At 29.4% G+C, this 23899-nt stretch overlaps 3 protein-coding genes and 1 long non-coding RNA gene across 7 annotated transcripts; 3 read left to right on the top strand and 1 right to left on the bottom strand.

Annotated features, from left to right (window-relative positions):
* The first annotated feature begins 233 nt into the window (after positions 1-233).
* Positions 234-1483, top strand: LOC122530271 (proteasome subunit beta type-3). The gene is made up of 3 exons (XM_043657089.1): positions 234-389; positions 679-1244; positions 1320-1483. The coding sequence occupies exons 1-3, from the start codon at positions 387-389 to the stop codon at positions 1366-1368; spliced, it is 618 nt and encodes a 205-aa protein (XP_043513024.1). The 5' UTR covers positions 234-386; the 3' UTR covers positions 1369-1483.
* Positions 1484-1584: 101 nt separating this feature from the next.
* On the top strand, positions 1585-2583 carry LOC122530269. The gene is made up of 2 exons (XM_043657088.1): positions 1585-1740; positions 1845-2583. The coding sequence occupies exons 1-2, from the start codon at positions 1686-1688 to the stop codon at positions 2492-2494; spliced, it is 705 nt and encodes a 234-aa protein (XP_043513023.1). The 5' UTR covers positions 1585-1685; the 3' UTR covers positions 2495-2583.
* A 101-nt stretch (positions 2584-2684) lies between these two features.
* LOC122530266 (facilitated trehalose transporter Tret1-like) lies at positions 2685-23816 on the bottom strand. Of its 4 annotated transcripts, none has more exons than XM_043657085.1 (4): positions 23620-23816; positions 22773-22857; positions 4707-5017; positions 2685-4595 (listed from the first exon to the last, which is right to left on the bottom strand). In XM_043657085.1, the coding sequence occupies exons 3-4, from the start codon at positions 4918-4920 to the stop codon at positions 3304-3306; spliced, it is 1506 nt and encodes a 501-aa protein (XP_043513020.1). In that variant the 5' UTR covers positions 4921-5017; positions 22773-22857; positions 23620-23816; the 3' UTR covers positions 2685-3303. The 4 variants fall into 4 exon arrangements, with proteins under 4 accessions (XP_043513020.1, XP_043513018.1, XP_043513017.1 ...); XM_043657083.1 differs by lacking the exons at positions 22773-22857; positions 23620-23816 and adding exons at positions 14458-14525; positions 23234-23238; XM_043657082.1 differs by lacking the exons at positions 22773-22857; positions 23620-23816 and adding an exon at positions 14458-14816.
* Positions 7259-8432, top strand: LOC122530275. Its single transcript, XR_006306948.1, has 3 exons — positions 7259-7519; positions 7785-7970; positions 8046-8432. It is a non-coding gene; the product is annotated as an uncharacterized LOC122530275 (long non-coding RNA).
* Positions 23817-23899: the final 83 nt, after the last annotated feature.

Here is a 23899-nt window from a genome sequence, read left to right as displayed (position 1 = left end):
CTTTTCTTCATATTAAAAATATTTTCCAAATATGTTTAATATAATAGAGAAATTATATAAAAATTATTAAACTTCCGAGCGATCAGCAATCTGAAATAATACTAATTTTTTCGCACATTTTTTAAATATATATATTAATGTGATACTAAAAAATTATATATATATGTATAAATACAAATATTACACGATATTAATGATCTTTAAACAAAATACGTACTAATATGCGTCTTAACAAGTTATATGAATTTGTATTTAAGCTTTACAATGAAGAAGGAACTCGAAGTTCTATGCATTATATGTTTCATGATTTACAACTTGCGTTTCGAGTTATATTTTAAAGTGAGATAGCATTTAATTGTTGGTGAACTTTCCAAAAACTCTTCAAGATGGTAATCTTTCGTATAATAATAGCTTCTTAGTTTATTTCTTTGTGTTTTTTAAAATTTTAATTATTGTCATATTTAAGTATTTTAAATCAATGGAAAACGAAGAAAAGGTTATGTTACTGTCAAATATATTAATGACATTGCACGTTTTCTAAACTATGCTTAAGCAACCTAACTATGTTATGAATGAAATTTACTTGAGTAATTGGCTAAAAATTTCATATTAACTGTAATAAATTAGAAAATAAGATATATTAACTATCACAATTTTGTCTGTTTATAATTTTTTCAGAGTATTTTAGCCTACAATGGTGGAGCTATTATAGCAATGAAAGGCAAGAATTGTGTGGCAATAGCTGCTGATCGCAGATTTGGTATACAAGCACAAACAATAACGTGTAATTTTCAAAAGATTTTTGAGATGGGATCTCACTTATATCTTAGCCTGCCTGGTCTTGCTACTGATACTCAAACTGTAATGGAAAAGTTAAGATTTAGACTAAATCTTTATGAGTTAAAAGAAAATAGGAAGATACATCCTAAAACATTTGCGTCAATGGTATCAAACTTATTATATGAAAGAAGATTTGGACCTTACTTTGTGGAGCCTATCATTGCTGGATTAAGTCCAGTTACTTATGAACCATTTATTTGCAATATGGATTTAATAGGATGTATAAGCCCATCAAATGATTTTGTGGTTGGTGGAACATGTAGTGAACAGTTGTATGGAATGTGTGAATCACTTTATGAACCAGATATGGAACCAGATGATCTTTTTGAAACAATCAGTCAGGCATTGGTAAATGCATGCGATAGAGATGCAATATCTGGTTGGGGTGCTGTTGTTCATGTAATGTAAGTTGGTTTGACCCATATGTCTTTTTAATTTCTTTTTAAAATACTAAAATATCAATCAATTTTTAATTATAGAGAAAAAGATAAAGTCACAGTCAGATCTATCAAGACGCGAATGGACTAAATGGACTTTTGAATACATGTTTATATTATATACCAATATAAAATCTCTTATTAAGAGATATATATATTGTTTAAATAAATTAATAATTTTCAATAAACGAAAAATAAAATCTAAATCTGTCAATTCTTGTTTCCTATATTCCTATAATTATTGGTTAATTTTTTTCTAAAACTGTTCATCGCCATGTTTCCCTTTTAATTACATAAATGAGGTTATGTTTCCATTCAGTCATTGCTTTGAGTTTAATACGTAACTTTCTAACAATTTGATTAGAATATTATACGTAAAAGTATGTGTTATATATAAAAAGAATTATAATGGCTGTTAGTAGACTGTGTGCAGTCTTTCGACAAATAACAATAAGCAGAGAAAGTATGTAAAATGTATAATTTTTATATAGAGTCTTATATTACGAAAAACATAACCTAATAAAAATAACAATAATGCAAATATAAATAACATTATTATTATTTTAGGTAATATTATCGCAAGATATTGTTCTTCTCATGTGTTAAAAGAACGTAATATTGTACATTTTTCTAATGTTTCTAAAAATACATTTACTGTAGCACCTTTAAATGTGCATATTAAATTTATGCCAAAAACACTCGATATAGATTTTAGAAATCCAGAAAGTACTACTAGAAAAAATATAAATGAAATACCATTATCAAAATATATACCGTCAGTGGAAGAACCTTTAGTAAAACAACCTATTAAACAGGATTTACCATTAATAGATTCATTTTTTCAACTTCCTCCAGTAGAAAATACTTTAGAGAAATTAGCTATACGCTTGATAGTAATTAGAAAAAGAAAAATGAAGAAACATAAAAGAAAAAAACTGCGCAAAAGAATGAAGTTTGCGTGGGCAAAGATAAGAGCAAACCGTAATATAGCAAAGGAGAAAGCATTTCAAGCGGAATTGCTTGCACAAATTAAACAAGCCCACATGTTTGATGCACAAAAATATGTTGAAGGAAGACTTGCCATTCTGGATAGAGAAATATTACCTAGATCATATAGAGGAGAAATATTGCCCGTGGAAATGATTAAGAAATTTATACAACAGAAGATAAAAAAACGAATAAGAAAATATCGTAGACCACGTATAACACTTGATTAAATGTGATTAAAGCTTGAGTAGGTAATTGTTTTACTTTGACTTTTTCTCTATGTAGAAATTCCAAAATAAAATTTTAATATTTAAAAATTAAAAAATGCATTATACTTTTTAAACACATTCTTTTAACAGCATTTGTGACATTAGGATGATAGAGGATCATAGAGAATATAATTATAAACTACATAATAAATATATTAAAAATGTTTCATTTAACTTATTTGCAGTCTGCAGACCATATTTTTTTATAAATGTCTCTTGTACATAACTTGTTAATTACATGTTCTTTTCATCACATATATATAAGTATTATAATACTATAAGAATAAATAGCACCTTTCGTTTTTGTGTGTATAATGAAACATTTGTAAAGCATGTATACTTTGTCTTTCTTTCCTTTTTCTTTATCGACAAATAAATTACATATCGTCAATAACTCTTACAAAAAATATATCGTATTGCTATGTTCTTATTAAAAAAATTATACATTATTTAAATTACTTAGATAATTAGTTAATAAATAGATACTTGTTGGAAATTAAAAATATCTTACATAAAAATAAGAGTCTATATGATTTAATTGATCTTAATCGATTTTCGAAGTCTTTTAATCACATTGCCAGCTCCGATATCTTATTGCAAGACGAACTTATAATATCATAATTTCTGTTGGTTAAATTAAAACTGTTCTTTGATAATATACGAATTAACTTTGATTAGTAGTAATAAAGCATAGCCATGTCTATGTCATTGTTCAGTGGAAGACAGATTCGTTAATTTATGTCTATTAAAATGTTAACTGTACGAGTAATTCAAGGCAATATTTGACCCTTTTTTACTTCTAATACCTTTGGCTTATGTTTAATTATATTTCCCGTTCTCAAATCGTTATTCCTTCCGGAAAAGTAATCTTCTATTTCTTGAAGCGTTTTACCCTTAGTTTCGGGAAGACATAGATAGAAATATATCGTGCCGAATAAAGATATACAGCCGTAAAGTATAAAAGTACCGTGCCGAGTAAGTGTGCTAGCTAAAAACGGGTATGTTTTAACTACTGTAAAGATAAACGAGTGGGCTGCCATTGTAGTTAAACCTCCGATAATACCACGTACTTGCGTTGGATATACCTCGCCTATCATTACCCAGGGAATAACAAGAAAGCCGAGGGTGCAAGTTACAGTGTATGAAAATATACATAAAACAGGGAACCAAGTTGCGATAAGTGGTAAATTATTCGCAGTCCAGTAGCTCTTCAGCCATAAATATCCGCCTAATCCTATCATAGAAAGTCCACAACCAACAGAAGAGACCATCGTTAGAGGTCTTCGACCAGATCTTCTACACAAGACACTAGCGACAATGGTCGATGCTAATCTAACTATTCCGAGAATTACCGCAGCTAAGTACTTGTTCAATGTTGTGCCTGAATCTTTAAAAATTTCAACGGCATAGAAAGTTATGACATTTGTGCCCGACCATTGGTATATTAAAAAGTACAAAAACAGCAGAGTGAACGGTTTGACAGCATTAGGCTTTAAAAGAGCGCTGAGTATCTCGCGAAATCCTGTTAATCGCTTGAGGTTGTTCTTATTCGAGAAATTGATGAGCGTCTCCATTTCCTGATTGATGTTATACGCATTGCCGCGAAACTGTTGGAGCGCTTCTCGCGCCTTCTCAGGTCTGCTACGTGATATTAGATATGACGGCGTTTCAGGAAATAGAAACATCAACAGTAGTGCGGCAAGGGGTAAAATTCCACTAATAGCTGCACAGACGGTCCATGTAAGTACGCTTCCTAATAAATATTCGATTAGAACACCGGTGCTAACTCCGATACTTGAAAAAGCGGTCAACATCCCCCGTAAATGAGGTTGAGTCACTTCCCCTGTATAGACGCGAGCTGGAGCACCAACCATGCCCGATCCAAGTCCCACGAAGAATCGTCCAGCGTATATCATACGAATGTCGGTTGCAAATGCAATTAATATCCATCCAAGCAGTGCAGGAATCTCCGTAATGATAAGAGATCGTTTTCTTCCAAGTACATCCATCATGTATCCAGACACCAAACATCCGATGGGAGTTCCAATAGAGGACATACTAGCTGTAGGGAAAATATAATTCATTATAATTTTCTTACGATTGATAGAAATTAATGGCAATGAATTGAATAATATTTCACGATTTTACGATTTTTAATTAAATAATAATTTACCAATCCATGATTCTTCGGATGAACCTTCGACGATGGGAATGGTGCTATTTGGTTCTTGAAGTTGTGGGAGAGCAATGGCGGAAAAACCAAAGGTCATACCAGTGTTGATGGTCCCAAGTTGTGCTACCACCGCTGCCAAAACCTGTTTGACAGCGCTTCCATTAATATTTCCACCATTTTCTGGATCGCTGTATGCACTATTCGTCGGTAGCATTGGTTTTTCATCTTCCAGATGATTGGATGACTGGATCTTTGGAAGTACCTTCGACTCCACCAAGGACGATTTGTCATTTTGGATATCACCATTTTTCCTGCCACAAATAATTGATTTTGTATTAATATTTGATTCGTTAAAGATTTATGTTATAACGTGGAAATTATAAATTCTTATAATAAAGAAAATTCTTATTCTTTTTATTTAAATTTTTATTGTAAAATTTCTATAAGTATAATAACAATAATTATAAAATTCCTATAAGTTACAATAATATTTAATTTCTATAGCAAATAACTATAATAAATTATAATAAAAAGAATCATAATTAATTTGTATTTGAAAATATTTGAGTTAATTTAAAATAGAACATGTAGTTTGTATTTTTCTGTATATAATACTTATATCAGTCTAGTTATTTATCTACTGGCTGAGAGATAATTATTTTTACTCGATATAGATAAAGTATCATATGTGAGGCTACAATGTTTACTTGAAAATTACTTAACAAACAAAAAAATATATATATAAAAGATGTACAGATACTCATTGAGAGTTAATCTTTTCTGTATTAATGAATCCTCGTTATCGCATATAAAATGTACACATGGTGAATAGTTAACGCTCGGAGATAACTCGAAAATTTGGCACTGATTTTATGCTACCGAAATAAAATTCGACCCAAATCTCACATGCAGTTCGAAATCGATTTATAAATTATTTCTACAAACAACACGTAATTCAACAAAAGACGTAATTTAATAAATTACTGCTTGTTAACAGAATTATAGCTAATAACTAATATGTACATGGCTAATATCTTACAATTTTTGTATTATCTATTTTTTACTTTTACATTACTAAAAGCTACAGTGATCAACTCCATAAATTAAAAAGCACAGGATGTGATTTTATTTGAATTTAGATTTTTTATTAGTTATTTAATTAAATATTTATAAGCTATTTGATTTTATTTTAGAATTTACCAATGTTTATATTATTTTTTTACAATAAACAAGCTTACAAAAGTAAGTCTTAATTTTCTTATTTGAAAATTAATATTAATATATTGAATTATTATTATTATTATTAATTGAATATTAATATTAATGTATTAAATAAAAATAGATCCGATCAGTTTACCTTTTGAGAGGCTCATTGAATATTGGAAATAATAAAAACAGAATAACAAATAACAGTTATTATAAAGAAAATACTCGACTCTAAATAATTGGCCTAAGTATTTATCTGAGTAATTATTATAATGGTAAAATATGACCTTCCAGTGATACCAAAAATAATATGAAAATTGTCAATGATCTGTAAACGAACTTAAAGGAGTAGGTCAATGTAATTACGGCCATTAAATCGAGAGAATGACAGAATTAACAAAGAGAACTTTGTAACGCGTGTGTTGTCAAGAGTGGCACGCGCTGGCACAAATGTATCTTCTTTGTTTGACAATTTCTAAAATATCGGAGAGCATAGACGATTGTTCAAAGTAGATAGGAGTCACGCGAAGTACTGATAAGAAAACTTCGAAACTAAAAACACTTATAAAAATAAAATATATTAATAGAAAAACAAACAGAATGAGATTTATTCGAAATTTAATAAAATGGACAAGAATAATGAATAGAAAAAATTGATTAAAAAATATCTAATTAATAATTAATATTAATAGTTAATAATGATATATATAATGTAATATTGTAAAATTAAAAAATCGTAATATATCATAATATTATAGACAAATATTTTGAATTATTAAATTATTAAATATTTCATTTTAAACTTCCTTTGATCCACTACTTTGTATTTTCATCAATGTTCACTTCAGAAATTGAAGATTTTACTTCAAAATTAAAAATATTCTTATCATTGTGGCTTTTATCACTTATACTGCTGTTAGTAATAGTATAGTTATATGGTAGTATATTCATATAATCTGTTCGTAGATTATGCATAGATACAGCATAATATAATATATTATATTTAATAATTAATATATTATTCAATTAGCCAATCATATTGCAAATTAATTTTGCATTGTGGAAAAATATCCTTGCCAAATGCATAAATATTTCATTATACCACGTTAAAATACCCAAAACGAACTAGAAAACTATTATTCAAAGAAAATTTATATGATAAGCGAACGTAGAATATCACTCTACACTCTATGCGACTTCCAATACAACGAAGAAATGATATCGCTAGTAAAAATGGTCGCCTAACGATACGTTTTATGTTTTTTTTTCCATTTTTTATAATGTTAATGATTTGAAAGATTTTTCACATTTATATATCTGTGGAAAACAAGCGCCGACTGGTTTAGTGTAGCGCGAATGGTAGCGAATGGTACAACGATAAGTATGGGTGCATATTGTAGTAATGATAAATATCACTGCTTTCACATGCAGATTCGTTATTAATAAAACACAGCTGGATGCAACACGTTTACGATCTACTCGTGCATAATTACAACTTCATTTCAGCACGCACGTTTATAACGCCGATTCAAACATTGTGTTTATTCTTATACGGAAACAACGATCACTATCGAAGGAATGACTGTGAAACGGAGTATATAAAAAATGTATATATAATATAAAATATATAGAATATATACAATACGTGTAGAATACATAGACTGTATCCAAACTAAGATTTACTCTTATATAAATATTATATTATTATAAGGTACTTGATTATAAGTACAGATATTTGTATCATGATGAAATTTCATATCTTGCACAAAAGAACAATCTGGAACAAATATCCAGATTGATTAAACAATTGAAGAAACTCGTGATTGAATATCCTTAACCCGTTTTGTTTATATTCCGATTCTCCTCCATCAGACAATAACCCATACGCGAGGAAAGACTACTAAAAGAAGCATAACCAAAAAGAGCGTGTAAACCCATGGACGATCGTTCAAACCTGGCCTTGATGATGTTTATTCGCAGTCGACCTACATATTTTTCATGAAAAAAAAAAGAAGAAAATCAAATACAGTAGGTATTTGTTTATGGAAGCTTTCGAAGGTAAGCATTAAATTTACACGACAAAATTAAACTGCTCTCTTCGTATTGTCCTCGCTGTCTCTCCGATATACATAGTTAACCAGGAGAGATTCATGAATTTTGGCACACAACGGGCCGAATTATTTTTATCTGTACGTTACAAGAAAGGGTTCAAGTGTACAGTGTGAAAACACGATACACAAACGCTTCTGGTCGGTGTGCATTAATAGATCAATTACATCATATGTTTGACAACGAAAAACAATAGAGATCGATGCCATGAAAAATCGAACAGCAAGAATTAAATTTGCAAAACTAAATTGGTCGGACACCTGTTGCATACGATTGCGATAATCGACGATTGCCTTTCATTTACAACATTTAGTAGTGTAAACGAGATTGCACTGCTTACTCTGTCACGTGGATGATCACATGAAAGATGTTACGCAGTGTGGAGCATAATTTAAGTAGATTTTTATTTAAATATAGAGCTATTTCTTATTTCAAAGTTCAACTATGAAATTATTATTATTATTATTATTGAATTTATTTATTAAGGATTATTTCTTATTTGTATTGATTTATATAAATTCACCAAAGTAATAAAATCAATTGTTGTTTACGAATACGACTTTAATTATTATTTATGCAAGGCATTAAATATAACAATTGAAATAATTATTACCGCGATTTCGGAATGTTCAAAAGCAAACATCATTCAACATGAATGTTGAATGATGCCTACACAATGAACTGAATAGACTGTCAGACAACTTATTTGAAAGTAGAGTGGTATTAAAAGCAAATGAACCACGAACTATTTGCAGAAAAAGAAAATTAATATTCAAGAACTGTTTCATTAGCTAAAATACAACGGATAAGAGAAAATTAAAAATTATTTATTATTTCTGTCTTATTTAATCAAAGTAAGAAATAACAATAGCTTTCAAAAAGATAGAAATCAAAAATTATTTATGATGTTATTTGAATTAATGATTCTCATATTATTTAAATAAAAAATCATTCATTTTTCTAATTTTGTTGATACATATAATTATCCACGATAAACACTAATAAATAACCATGATGATGAATCAGCGAAAATATGAAAAAAACACAAGATTCGAACCTTAAGTCCACTTTGACAATCAAAACCTATCAATCAACCTGTTGAATTGTTATTGTTCTTTTCTCAAAACTCTCTACTGGACGATATATATAAGGTTTAATCGGTAAAAACAAAATTTCCAGGAAATATTGAAAATTAATGTAAGCCTTATTTATACAGAAGAACGTCACACGAAATAAATCGAATAAATTAATTTTAATCCTGCTGTTCTCCTATAACTCAAAATGAATATTAATTAATTTTAATTAATCTATGTATTACAAAATTATTTAGATAAAATGGAAGATATCTTCAATCTTCTCCAAATACTAAATGTACGTTTCTAGCAATTTCTAGAGCATTTCTAAATATAAACTCGAATAAAGAAACACAATAAAGAATAAATATGACTTATAACAAATACCAGCAGGACTCCTCTCTTATTTAATTTAGCTCCTTACAGACTCAGTGAATTTTTAGGAAACTGTCAAAAAGAAACATCTTCTTTCAGTTTATTTTTTCTTAAATATGAAATATTATCTTTCGAAAAAAAAACTTCTATTGTAAAAAATTACACATATAAAATCTCGTTAAGTAATGTTACTAACGTTTGTACAACGTTATAAATGTAATATCAAGGGATAGACTTTAAATGATTAAATGATTAAAGTATAAAATTCTATTAAAAAAATCAAACAATTGTACCATGTACAAAAAAATATGTTTCATAGAAAAATGAATATAATAATGAAATAAAATAAATAAATTTGAATAGTAATACGTGCATGGTGTGCACGAAATATCAAGCTTTAATTATCATCCGACCATTCATCAATGACACTACTTGAGTGCGCATAGTAATAGAGCAATTAGATTAAATCGCGGTAAATAGGCAATTGTTATCTGTTCGCAGTACGTGCAGCAGGAGGGTCCTTCAAACGGAAAATCATTAAGCGTGGCTAATTAATACAGCCGAAAATGGACGTTTACCACATGTACCTCAAAGCAACTCGCGTGATAGCGTTCTGTTACACAAGGAACGATATTCATCCTTCAATGTTGCAATTTGGTGATTGATCTTGACGATTAAAAAAGTGCGCTTTAATTCACTCACGCGATGATTAGTGCTTATCTGTTACGAAGAAGTCGTTAATTCAGTTAATTTTCTAGAATCACCAATGGGAACAGCGGTCGATAATGTTCGATAAATTATTGTTATGAATAACAATGCTGTTATGCTGTTATGAGAACCGGAAAAAGAATGTGCAGAAATTATATTGTATCATTGAAGAGAAAAACGAATATCGCGTAAGACTTGACAATTATGATAGTTTAGGCGAGTTTGAAATAAATTTTAGCTACTGCGTCTTATGAAAGTATTCATACATTTAGAATAAAGGAACATTTATTTTATGTGCATATTGCGCGTGTAATTTATATTTTACAATATTCTGAAACTTTTGATTTTATTAACATTGTATTGAGACATGAGCATCACGATTGTATAGGTGAAATTTAGAATCGATCTGAAAATGATATAGAAGTCACAAGATATTTATTGCAAATAAATACATTTAGTAAAATATTAGTATAATAATATGAATAATAATTATACACATATTAACGAGTATTAAAGTCCCATTAATATATGTAATGAATTAACGAACAATAAAATAAAAACTCCAAAATTCATATTTTATTCAATCTAATAAAATGAAATAAAACATAAAATGAAAATTGATAGTAAGAAGGACAGTTATAGTTATTTAAAGTACACAAAAACAAGAAGAAGATATATATTTATTATAATAAATATTTATCTAAATATATTAATGTTTTCTATATATTAACGTTTAACATACATGTTTATAATTATTACGTATGGTATGATTTGTATATATTTACGATTGTACCTGGTCGAACAAATCATTTAATTTTCGTATATTATTTCGTGTGATTGTAAGACCAGAACACATCGTGCAAATAGAAGATTGAAAATAAATATGGCACGAACACGTGCACACGTATTTATATGTATTTGTATATGTATATAGACTTACTCTGCCATTGTGTTCGTCATGTCGATCTCCTGTTGCCGTTTATTTTCCAAAACGTAACGATTTTAAAACTAAAATAAAATATGTACAATATATATCACAGTCTATTAATCACAATGCTGTGTGTTACAAGAAGAAATTCGCACATCATTCTCTTTCTTCTCTTTCTTCTCTTTCTTCACGTGCGAACCTCTTTCTCTTTCTTCTCCTTCTTTCTCTCTTTATTTTCTTGCTCTTTTCTTTTGTCCCTTCTTTTCTTCTCCGTTTTTCTTCCTACTTCTCAAAACCACTCAACGAAATCTCACGAAATTACGTAGCGTTATTCGAAACAGTTTTCGTTCTCTCAGGAAATTCTTAATACGCCAATTATACGCCCTATCTCGTAGAATTCCACTTGTATTTTTTTCCATGGACAATATATCTACACTGACTGTTTTGGTCGTTTCTGTTCCTCCTTCCTCGCCGATGTTGATCTCTTCTTGTTGACGAGAAATTTTGTTAACGAAGTCACTACGTACAAAAATACAATAACACTTGCACAAAGACCGGAACAATGAAAAAGAAATTGTTTTCGATCATCCCTTCTGAGACGATGCGCGTGAAGCGAATGTACTCGCAACTGCCGGCAAAGCTTTATATAAGCACGAGCGATCGACCTTTCGATTGGTTGAATCCCCGCTGACTTGCGCAGTAGAGAAACGCGCGAATTTCGTCCGCGTGCGCATGCGTTCTCCGAATCGGCGCGCGTTCCGCAAAAATTTCTCGAAAAAATGAAACACGATCCAATTTATCTCGTAAACGAAAAGAATTCGCTACGAGAAAGAAGCAACTTTATTTATCTGTCAATTAAAAGCTATTAAATGAGATTAAAGACTGTGTTACATGTTTTGAAAAAAAAAGAATATTCTGGAAAATTTAACAAATATGTCAAGCGCTATAAAGAGTATGTTAAAAGGGAAGATATACTTGATGAAAGATTGTCAAAAAAAAAATACTTGGAGGGATGTTGATTCTATTAATGTTATTTTGATTGTATTTTCAAGTTTCTTCCGTTAAAACTAATATGAAGTGAAATGAAAATGAAAAACTACTTACATACATACATACATTTGATTTTTTTTTAAATCGGAAGTACATGCTTGCAATCTACATTCGAATCGATAAGAACAATCACGAGGATTTGATCATTTGTTTATCTGAGAAAAATAGAACTATATCGTTTGACGCAGCTACAACTCGTGACTGAACTTGTCACGATTGTTATTCGTGAATTACGATATTGATGTCTCCTTCACATGAAGCTAAAATGTGCAAGATGAGATAACGGATAAGCAAAAATTCTTTTTTGACACGTTTTCATAAAATTACTGTTATCAACAGATAAAATTGTCCAATACGAGCTCGAGAAACAATATTTAGCTACCAAACATATAATAAAAATAAACATGATATGCTATTACAAACAAACAAAAAAATACTCACAAAACAGAAAATTTCTAGATATAAAATTGAAGAAGATACGAATATAATAAAATGGATTTTCTTTGTAGTTTAAGTTTATGTCATGTTCAGATTTATGTTATTGGCTTACTTGCATACAATGACGAATCATATGAATAAGACAAACAATAAAACAATAAAATCTAGTCAAACATAGAGATAATTACGCCGAATAATCGGTTTTATGCAAATACATTTATCGCTAACGATGATGTTTTCACCATGAAATAAATAGTTCGAATTTTATATATAGTAGAGTCCTCTATATCCGAACTCTCATTATTCAAGTATATGGGTTCTCTCTACTCTAATATCCAATCTTCTATTATTTGAACATTAGTAATAGATATCTTTTCTTACATTAAATTATTTTATACGTTATTCTTGTATGTTTGCTGTATCTTTTATAATTGCAAAACGCACTCATTAAAATGTGATTAGCAAATTTTACTGAAAGGAACAATATTGAAAGATATATAACAGGTCATGTTTAATTCCACCATAAATTAACGTGAGTGACAGAAATGTCGCAGACATGATTTTTTCATAAACTGAAACAGCAAATAAAAACAACGAGAATATGTTTTCGAAACATTCAAAACATCCAGAAAATTATTTCAGAGAGTTAAAATACAAAAAGACTTTACAATTATTTGTAATAATTAGATAAAAGTTAGGTAATCAGTAGTTAAAACAGATTGACAATTTTCTTAATTTTTAATTTAATTATAACAATAAAGTTATTGTTTTGTTTTTCAGAAATTAACTCAGTTTTATCTTTCTATCAGTTTGAATATATGAGACTCCACTGTATTTTACTTCTTCTCGAAAATAATTACAGATTTTTATGGAGAATGTAAAGAATACGGAAGATGCAAAAATGCATAGAATATATATAATAATCAAAAATATATAAAACATATAAAATAGAATGTTCATTACAATATATAATAGTTAAAAACAAATTTCTATTTAGATTCTATTTCTTTAGATATGTTCACAAAAATTTAAAAATAAATAAAAATGCATTGCCTATTATGCGCGTCTACTATACATTCTAATTATGCATTGTAACTCAGCGTTTGTCTTCTTTTATATTCTTTGAGTAATTTCTTTAAGTTACGGTTTTATCAAAGTGTCTGATAAGCAGACTACAAATTTGTATGCAACTTCGTGTTTTTCTAAAGATAATTCAAAAATCTAGTTATTAATTATTAAAAGAGACATTGCACTTTGAATAGATATTACATAGTTTTTCGCAATTAGTATTGTGTGCATTTTTGCATTTTCAATTTTTCCATAAATTTGCAATTGATAAGGAAACTGCCTCAATTTCCTCTTGAGAGACACAAGGATGATATTTATTTTTCTTTTCAACTTCTAATTCACTAGAAAAATCAATCATCTAAATCATTACGTAAAGCATAAACAAAGATAGTCGCCAAAAGAACGAAGATAATCGAACCATAAAATATTAACCATCCACGAAATTTCACCAATTGCACAAATTAATTTAAATTTTCCCGTTTGTGATTAAAATGAGTGCACACGAAGAAAGTAATAATTTGCAATTGTTTCAATTTTACTTGAAAACATATCCACCACCGATCGTTAAACGTTTCAACCATGTTCTTTTCAAACTATGATTAGACGAGTCCTGAACTAATGGTACGTTATTGATCGACTCACCTAACGAGCACGGAAAATAGCCAAACGAACCAATTACTTACATATATCATTGACCGAACTGTACATACATACATGTGGTCGACCTCGAATTTATCCAATTTCTTTACCTTTCGAAAACGCACCGATGAAAAGAACATTCTCTAAGAGTACTTACTCGCTGAGAAACGAACACTCCTCGGTAAATGTCTCGTAATTCCTGTTCCTGGACATGTCGACGAAGGACTGAACACGTTTGCCGGTTATTGTGGCCGATTAAATTATTCTCGGTGGTTTATCGAGTCACGAGTTTCCCCGTATCAAGCTTCAGTCATGTGCCTCTCGCGTCTTTTGTGTCTTGTTTTATTTAATTTCGCTGATTTTCACGCGGAGAGTCGTGCTAGATGCTAGACAAGCTAAGGAAATCGATCGATCTATCGTCGATTTTCCGTTTTCCCGTTCATCCTCGGCGATCCGATGGAACTGAGGATGATTCAGATCGATATGACATTCCGTTGGAATTTAAATTGGATTTTTTTTAATTGAATTTTCTATGGAAGATTTAGCTTTGCGCATATTATGAATTTCTTTAGTAATTATTAAAGTTTCCACTGACACAGGCTGCTACGTTTATCGATGCACTCTTATCGACGATTACTGATAAGTCACGATAATCGGAAATGGTTTACGTATTTTTTACATAAATTTGATCATCATGGAATTGTACGAGTATCTCACCTTCGAAGTTTCTGACGTGTTTATAAAAGAAGATCGATGATTTTGATCTTGGTGAATAGTGATTCTTCATTTAATGTTCATGTACTAATAATTGATTAATTGAAAATCTCCTTATTTAAAGATGATGATCATTTTTAAGATTAGATTTTTAAGTGTTTGCGAAAGAATCAAGAAAACAATCATTTTCAAAATTATAAATGTGTCACTACTATAAATAAGGGATATGTTTATCGAAATAACTGTATCTTCTTTAGGAAATATTTAAAAATTTAATGACCATTTCCCTTAATCTTCTAATTTTTAGTAAAATTGAAAGAAATACTCACTACTCACCGAGATCAAAATCACTGATGATCTTCTTTTGCATGCACTTAAAAATTTAATCTACAAAACAATCATCTGCTTTAGATACGGAGATTAAATTTTAGTAAAATTAAAAGAGGAACCACTCAACTTTAACAAGATCAAAATTACTGTGTATAATTTTCTTTTGCAAACACTTCAAAAATTATGAATTTATAAGAATGAAATCGACAATAAACAAAGATAAAATAAAAATGAGAAGAATGAGATATGTGATGGATTTTCTCATTGATTTTGTACTTATCTATCGAGTGAATCGTGAAAAACGTACGAAAAAGATAAATGATGGACAGAAAATTCTTATCTGACTTTTCGTTGCGACACTTTCAGCACCAAACGAGAAAATAATACAAGATCATGCCGGATTAATATTCAGACACCACGTTCAGATTAATTCATGTTGCACAATCTTTCGTATTCTGCAACGATCCGCGACGTCCTTCTATGTTACTTGCATAATTCTAAAGAAAACATATGATCGGAAAGAACACGTCGTGTCTTTATCTATTCAAATGAGAAATTTTTCTCAAAGATAAAAGTATTTTATATTTATAAAAAGTATCGTACTTTGTAACGGATATGTATGTATTTTTATGTACATTCATTACAAATATATCTTTTTGAAAAAACAAAGACAAAGTCAATGTATTTTCTTTCATGTATGCAGCACTGTAAAGAGCACTTTAATTATCTTATAAAACTGAAATTTAATTATTGTTTGATTATCATTTTAATTAGTTTAATTGTTATTCAAAAAAATAGTTTAATTATCATTGCTCAAAATTAAATCGATTCTTTTTTATTGTAATCTCAAGAGCTGCATACATATGTACATATATGTTTCTAGATTTTTCTTTTTTTTTTTTGTAAAACACTGAGAACTAAAGATATTTATGGATTTGTTTATATTATTCCGTTTTTTCTCGCAATAATTACCGCAATTACTCAACTAGAAGTCGATAGACATAAATCTTGATGTCGCGTATCAGGAAATTCAATTTTTTTCATTTAAGTCTGGTACTCGAGTGTTTACTTTCACTTTCTTGTAAATACATCATATTGAAGATTTAATATTTATATGGAATATCTTAGGAATGATTAATTAAAATACTAAAATATATACATATGTATCCAAATAACTATACAAGAAATTTTTTATTTTCATAAAAATCTTAAGATAAAAAAAATGAGGAATTTATTAGAGATAAATTAACTAGTAAAGATATAAAGAGGAAGCAAAAGCAGAAAAGTCTCGAACTCAGGTGGATTATTATCGACACTAGTTGAACAAGTTTCCCAATAAATGGAAAAACACTCAGGCAATGATGAGCTTGGCGCAATTGGTCGATTGCTTCCTGATTTACGATTCTGTAGAACTCGTAAATTATGTAATTGAGATCGAATCCGAATTGGTTTTCAATCTATATTCACACACATGTATCATGGACTCGAAAAATGTGAATTTATTATTAATCTATTTTCATTACTGAATAACAATGATGACCAATCAAACAGGAAATATTCAAAGTTTTTAGTCTGCCAATTGGCAGTGAAAAATTTTACTGTTACGTGAGCCAAAAATTTGTAGTTATTTGCCAATGTAATCTCTGGTATTACTGAATTATTACCTATAAGAAATGGTCCTAAAATTTGTCGAGATATTTCAAAAAGAAACGAAGAAATTTTGAAAAATACATTCCTAGATCTGTAATAGAATATTTTCAAATATGTGAAACTAAAGATCAATGGAAAAAATTCATTTATGATAAAGAAAGAAATTCATGTACATTCAGAAATTATCCACAAATAGATAATAATAAGTAGATTGAGTTAATGAATATTAGAAGTTGAAAATAAGTATAATAGAATCATAAGAATAAATACAATAGAGGTTGAAAAGAATTGCAAATATATATAGTATAAGAAGAAGTTAAAGATCTTCACTTTTGATCTCTAAAGTAGAGCAATGAAAAATAATTCTTCGAACAAAAGTTAGATTAATGTCGCGATTGATGCAAATTGATACTGCGAAGATATTAAATCAATTGCCTGTGATACAATTATTGGTCAAAAAATCAAAACAGGGTTCACGTATGGCACGTGCAAAGAGATTAAACTGATCGTCGTTTAATTAAATAATCAGATCAGAGGATAATAGTTGTTGAACTCATTCGCGTTATCCACTCATTCACACGATTCGATTACTGATCACGAGAATTACACGAGGATTTCTAAAATTCTAATTGAATCACATGTTTAGTTCCTGGAAAATCACGGAAAATCTGTTAGAGAATTACACAATGACTGATCCTCTGTTACATCAATCTTAATCAGATAAACGATACGTCTTGATGGAGGAGCAGTGATATTCGCGAAAATAATATGCATATTCTGATACAATCTTTTATCAAATCGATGCGGATTTTAATCAATGCCAGCGTAAGAGTTATTCTACATCCCTTTAATTTAGCAAGGATAGATCTGTCACAAGATTGTTCGTCTAACTACTGTGTGTTAGAAGAGTATAGAATGGTACGAATGAAATATTAGCTATATTATTAGCTTAAGCTAAATATATTATCGTGATACTTAATTATTAACATTAATACTTAAATAAGTTTAAGTTAAATATTAACTCAGTACTGTTCTTTCTCTCTATCAGTGCTAATTATTAGTACCAATATTATACAATGAGCACTATTATTAATACTATGTACTATAATAAGACTATTCTCGATATAATAATTACTATTAATTACTGATACTAATATCAATAATATTATTATTGTATGAATATATATTATATGAATATATATTATTAGCTGAAACTAATTTAATACTAATAAACTAATCAATATTGATTACAAAAATTATATTACTTTCAAGATTGAACATCGATTACAATACAAAGTGATATTTGCTCTTACTCTAAACTGCACGAATTTATTACGTGTATCCAAGCAAATAAATATGTAATTTCCATATTAAGTAGCGGTTTTAAGAGCAATGTGGGCGGGCACGAATCATTTCACTTTCTGGACAACGTCAAATACGAGTCACGAGATCTGAGTTAACAAGACACTCTCGTGATCTGACAATGACGCGCTTTACAGCGTTCTGAAAATGATATGATTAATAGGGACAAATTCTATTATTTGTTCGCCAACTACGTGACGCAAATTTTTTAGATCTGTCTTTAAATATTGACCGGAGGGATTTACGATAATTTGAGACACAGCTGTGAATAGGAAATAGTTTCAAAATATGATTCATAAATCGAATCGATAATAAAAATCTAATTATGAAGAAGAGGTAGAATTTTGAAAGGTAAAGTTTGTTAGAAATTGAAACGAGGAGAATGACCGTTTACTTTGCTACATTTTATTTGCAATTCTTTTCAATCAATTTATATTACCAAATTCTAATTTTTAATTGGATCTATGAAATAGAATACCAAGGATTCGTTTAATATTTTTTCATCGTTATGTCTTCCATTTAGATTTTATAACTTTATGAAGATTTGAAGAAATCTAAATTATCTCTGATATTATCATAAATTATGAACTACTAGACGAGATAAGATATGGAGAAATTCCATATAAAAGGAAAAGAATAGAGGTAATAATAGAAGTAAGCAGTAAGCTGACGAGACATTAGAAAATTCTAATTTTACAGAAATTCTTATCCTTCCAGTGGAATAGTATTTCAGATACTACATCAATTTATGCGTTTATAGAGGTGATGCGCAGATTAGTCGAATTCTGTTAATTTTTTGCATTTAATTCCTTTCTAACCTCAATGGTCCCAAATCAAAACTTACAGAATCGAAGATATAAATTTATATTGCCATAATTTTTAAATTATCTCTCAACCAAAGGAAAAATTAATACTTCAAATTAGAGCAAACAGTAATTAACACTAGAACTACTGAGGACGAAATTATAGAATTTGTAACGATCTAGGTATATTGTCATATCCTTCATAATTTCTAAATAATTAACCAAAGAAAAAATTAAATAATAATAAGAATGAGTGAACAAGTATCGAACAAAATGAACGTGACAGAGTCAATAAAACAGGAAAAGTGAAATAAAGAATTGAACGACACATGAAGGAACATTTAATTAATCGACGGTTTAATTCTACCTCCCAAGGAACATGAACTCTGTTCTCAATTACAACTTACATTAAACTAACAGTCAGAGTCATCGGAAGAAATATAGTTTTTACGTATTTCTTTTATGGATGTCTCAACTATTATGCTGATAGAGCTAATTAACGAGTTCAGGCTTGATAATTCTTGTTGATAAATTCAATTCACCGCTCTCTTGCATAGATGAAAATATTTGGATAAAATATTTCCTAGACGAGAGACAATGTCAATAGAAAACTCCAGCAAGTTTTCATGACCAACCAGCGTGCTTTTGATAAGTAGCATAAAAAGAAGCTCGATATAAATATGCATATCAAGAATTACGGAGGATATCGATATCGCAAATGCAGCAGCGGATGTCTTGCTTTCTTTACTCCCGGACGTTTTATTCAAGCACATGATTGATAACGCTGGGACGTTACCGACAACAGTATAATAAAATATCTTTGTAATATGCATAACTGAGAATAACCGAAGAAAAGAAGAGATTGTTCTTAAATTTTTATTTAAAACTTTCATCTAATTCAAAGATTTGACTCTGTTTTGATTCAAAATTTTTTTCTATTTAATAATTTAAATTATTAAAGAAATTAAATAAATATACGTTCTCAAAAGAACTAGTGACTATTTGAGTATTTAGTATTCGAAAAAACCTAGCTAAAGCTTCTAATAAATATTGGTTTTATTAAAGATAAATTTCTCTAGTATTCCAGAATATTTATATCTAGATTTCTAAATATTATTCGTGACGATTCCATTATTATTTGTGACGGAGTCATAATAAATTTTTTTTATAGAAAGCTCACAATAAAATATTTGATACAATTTTTTATTAATTATCGTCCATTTTGAGGATTCATAGTTTACATTAGAGTGGATTAACATTTAATAAGAAGAATTAATAAGAAAGTTTAAATTTTGAATGGTTGTATTACTAGAAATATATTATTTTCAATCCTCAATTTTCTGGATTGTAACCAATACTTCAATAGACAATGCTCGATAGAAAGAAAAATATAGTTAAATCATGAGACGGACAAAGGCAAGTATAAGAATATTTATCAAAATTACAATTGACAAGAATAATAAATAAATGTAAAATATACTTTAGAATAGATAACTGTTACTGATATAATATTTAATAGATTATTAATACTTACACTAGTTTAATTAATATTTTATATATTTTTATTAATACTTATACAATACTCATACCTTATTGTAAGTATCCTTTTGTTCCATGTAGGTCCCATCTAAATGTATGATTCATTAAATAAAATTCTCAGAGCGTAGGAAACGTAAAATAACGCAATTCGTGTTACAAAAACTAAATACGATCAGACAATAAGTAAATTAACTAAATTAACTTGTCATGCGTCAACGATACGTGTGATTACCATACTGCTTCATTAACATGATAAAACAAGGATTGATTTATCACCTGTTGTCGATCCTCACATTCACAATATTGCTCAAAGTCTACCTTTCGAAACGATAGGACATTATCGATATAGATAAGTCAGTCATTAGGTTGATTTGTTTCAGCTCTTTCAAGAATAGATTAAGCAGCATTATCGATTGTGTTTTTTTTTTTCTTTCATTTACTACAGTTGCGAATTAAATTCGGTCATTACTAAAGTGAATTTTTATGTAATTTAAAATTTTCAAAAGTAAGTAAAGTTTAAAAGTAAATATTAAAGATCTTTTAAAATTTTAAAAATTCAAAATTAAAATAATTAAAGTTTTCAAAGTAAAGAAAATGTAACTTAAATAGAAATTTATTTCCGCTACTAAATATTATATTTAGACTACGAATTTTTGTATGTTTATAAGAAATTTAGAAAATTAATGAAATTTATAAAGTATGCAAGAATATATAAAACATATGAAGTTCCATTTCTTTATTCACTCTACATTTGATATTTTATATATTTTTGCATATCGTATTTTTAAATTTCTCATAAATGCATAAATATTCGCAATCGTTATAGTCAAAGAACATTGTTCCAAATGTGTCTTCAATGATACAATAGTTTTGGGAACCTTTTTAACAAAACAGGCAATGAATCATGCGGGAAACTCTATCACATGATCTGCTTTCCGGTTAGAGTCATTCACGCGTTATGGCATGAAATGTCAAATGATGTATGAGAATTCCCTGATGCGTCCTTCATGATCATGATACTGATGCAAATGTTAATATGCTTTTTATATTACACAAAATATCTTATTTACATAAATATTGCATTTCTGTTGGAAAAGGAGGCCGTAGAATATTTATAACTTTTATAACTTACAATTCTAATATCAACCTTGTACTTTACACATTATATATATATATATAATATATACTATCTAATCGCGCTATAGTACTTTTGAATAAAAATATGATGCAAATTATTAGATGAATCGGTTACTTTTATAATGAATTCTAAGATTTAAATTCTACTTCACTGATTCTCATACTTTACTAATTCTAATATTTTACTCTTGTAGTAAACAATATTATCAATAACGAATTTTTATATTTTTTATATTTATTCGACGAGTTCTTGCTACTGAAGCAACGCAATAATGATAATAATTATAATCTTTATCAATGCAACTGTCAACTAACATGCATTGCAATAAATATGCAACAATCTGCTCTTTCGCGCACTCTTTATCAAAGAAGGTAAACATCGAGAATGCGCATCACGAAATATACATATTTCAAAGTGCAACTTAAAATAGATGTGCATCATGCTCGCGAAAGGTTTAAGTTAGACAATGTTTTCTTGATTACCATCAGTTGTTTATTTTCTTCGATCTCAAGACAAAATAATTCAGCCAGATCTGACTAATTGTAAGATAAATTGGATTGATACGTAATTGTGAATTCTGACGTTCATTCTCGATAGAAACGATTGTATGATTTAAAAATAAAATTAACGCTCATTATTTTCGTTGGGATGATAGATGGCAGATGATTTCTGTTTTCCAAAGGAAGTATATTTTTTATAGGATATCTTACTTAACAATTTCATAACACGTGGCACGCAAAACAATTAGACATGGCATACCATGTAAATAATATATTCGATAAAAATATCCTTGGAATATGTATTTTTGAAGTAATTACTGCCGTTGAGAAATCGCAGTTCAAATATTAACATGTTTTAATTGGAGCATCTTAATGTAAACCTTCCTTTTTTAAACTAACTCTGTTTATCTTGATATTTAATTGAATATAGTCTTACCTGGCTTAAGTTGTCCTCCTTTCTTTTGGAATCTTGTCCTTGTTTTGATAAAAGTTCATCATATTGCTCAACAGCTGCACATTTTCTGCAAAAAATGAAAAATTGCATTCGTTATGTGTCTATCATGTGTGCAAGTGTTGATCAATAAAGTCAACCAGCACTGGGAACTAGATTACGTAATCAACATCTGGATTGGGAAATGTGGTTGAAATACGTTTAAAGAATTATAGCGTGACGGTGGTGGCAGTATTACGTAAAACTTTTGACCACGGAAGAAATTTATAATTTTAAATCCTCTTTCTCGAATCATGAAGATCAGATATTTTTTCAGTAAAATATACGATACTTAATTGTTTTAAGACACGTGTCACTTTTTGTTTTAGAATTTGAGGTAGGTAAGTGTGAAATCAAATCACGTCGATATTGCTATTATCTTATTGTTAGCCTTGACCCACGTTTACAGAGCATACGTTTGCGAAAGCGCGTTAATCGTCGCGTATATGTATGTATTAGTATGCATAGACGACTATTTTCAATTCAAAAATAAAATAGAGAAATACAGGGAAAGTAAGTGTGATTCATGATGACTGACACGAGACATAGACAAATGTCTAGCAATGTTTGATTACAGATTATGGAATACGAGATGAAAGGAGATATGCAAGATCACGATACGTATTTTCAGAGATGCAAGATGACTCGCGATAGTCATGCAATAATTTTCCAATAGTAGATTCGATGAAAGTTCGAGACGGTTTTGTTGGCTTTCTACACAGTTGGTTCATACGACGCGCTAATGCGATTTTATTGCCTTTGTTTGCGGGTACGAACTGTTCACGTGACATACCTCTTGCGCCGAGCACGTGACTGGCACGTGGTGCGAGCATGTGTGCACCGTTTCACGCTGAGCTGCACGTATCGCTGCTTGGATGCGAACTTGTATGACCAATAGCCTATGTATCACGCGGAACGCTTGACCCACTGGTTGGTGTTCGTTAACGTGCACGCTGGCATGTGAAAAACAAGATAGTGCGTACACTCGTCAGTTTTATGCATTTTCTGCGAACCGAATTTCCCTTGCAGATACCTTGGTTCCTGTAAACATGACACTCACACATAGATATAAT

This window comes from Frieseomelitta varia, unplaced genomic scaffold (assembly GCF_011392965.1).
Source record: "Frieseomelitta varia isolate USP_RPSP 00005682 unplaced genomic scaffold, Fvar_1.2 scaffold_337, whole genome shotgun sequence".
NCBI classification, from domain to species: Eukaryota; Metazoa; Arthropoda; class Insecta; order Hymenoptera; family Apidae; genus Frieseomelitta; species Frieseomelitta varia.
This window is presented reverse-complemented; position numbering and strand designations above follow the sequence as displayed.

What these genes read in the sequence shown, in the direction of transcription:
- LOC122530271 (XM_043657089.1), top strand. An exon ending in GGTGCTGTTGTTCATGTAAT is followed by an intron (nt 1,245 to 1,319) that starts GTAAGTTGGTTT and finishes TTTTAATTATAG; the next exon opens with AGAAAAAGATAAAGTCACAG.
- LOC122530269 (XM_043657088.1), top strand. Translation starts at nt 1,686, where the DNA reads ATGGCTGTTAGTAGACTGTGTGCAGTCTTTCGACAAATAACAATAAGC. An exon ending in AATAACAATAAGCAGAGAAA is followed by an intron (nt 1,741 to 1,844) that starts GTATGTAAAATG and finishes TTATTATTTTAG; the next exon opens with GTAATATTATCGCAAGATAT.
- LOC122530266 (XM_043657083.1), bottom strand. Translation starts at nt 14,513, where the DNA reads ATGTCCAGGAACAGGAATTACGAGACATTTACCGAGGAGTGTTCGTTT. An exon ending in GAGTGTTCGTTTCTCAGCGA is followed by an intron (nt 5,018 to 14,457) that starts GTAAGTACTCTT and finishes TATTTGTGGCAG; the next exon opens with GAAAAATGGTGATATCCAAA. An exon ending in ATCCGAAGAATCATGGATTG is followed by an intron (nt 4,596 to 4,706) that starts GTAAATTATTAT and finishes TTTTCCCTACAG; the next exon opens with CTAGTATGTCCTCTATTGGA.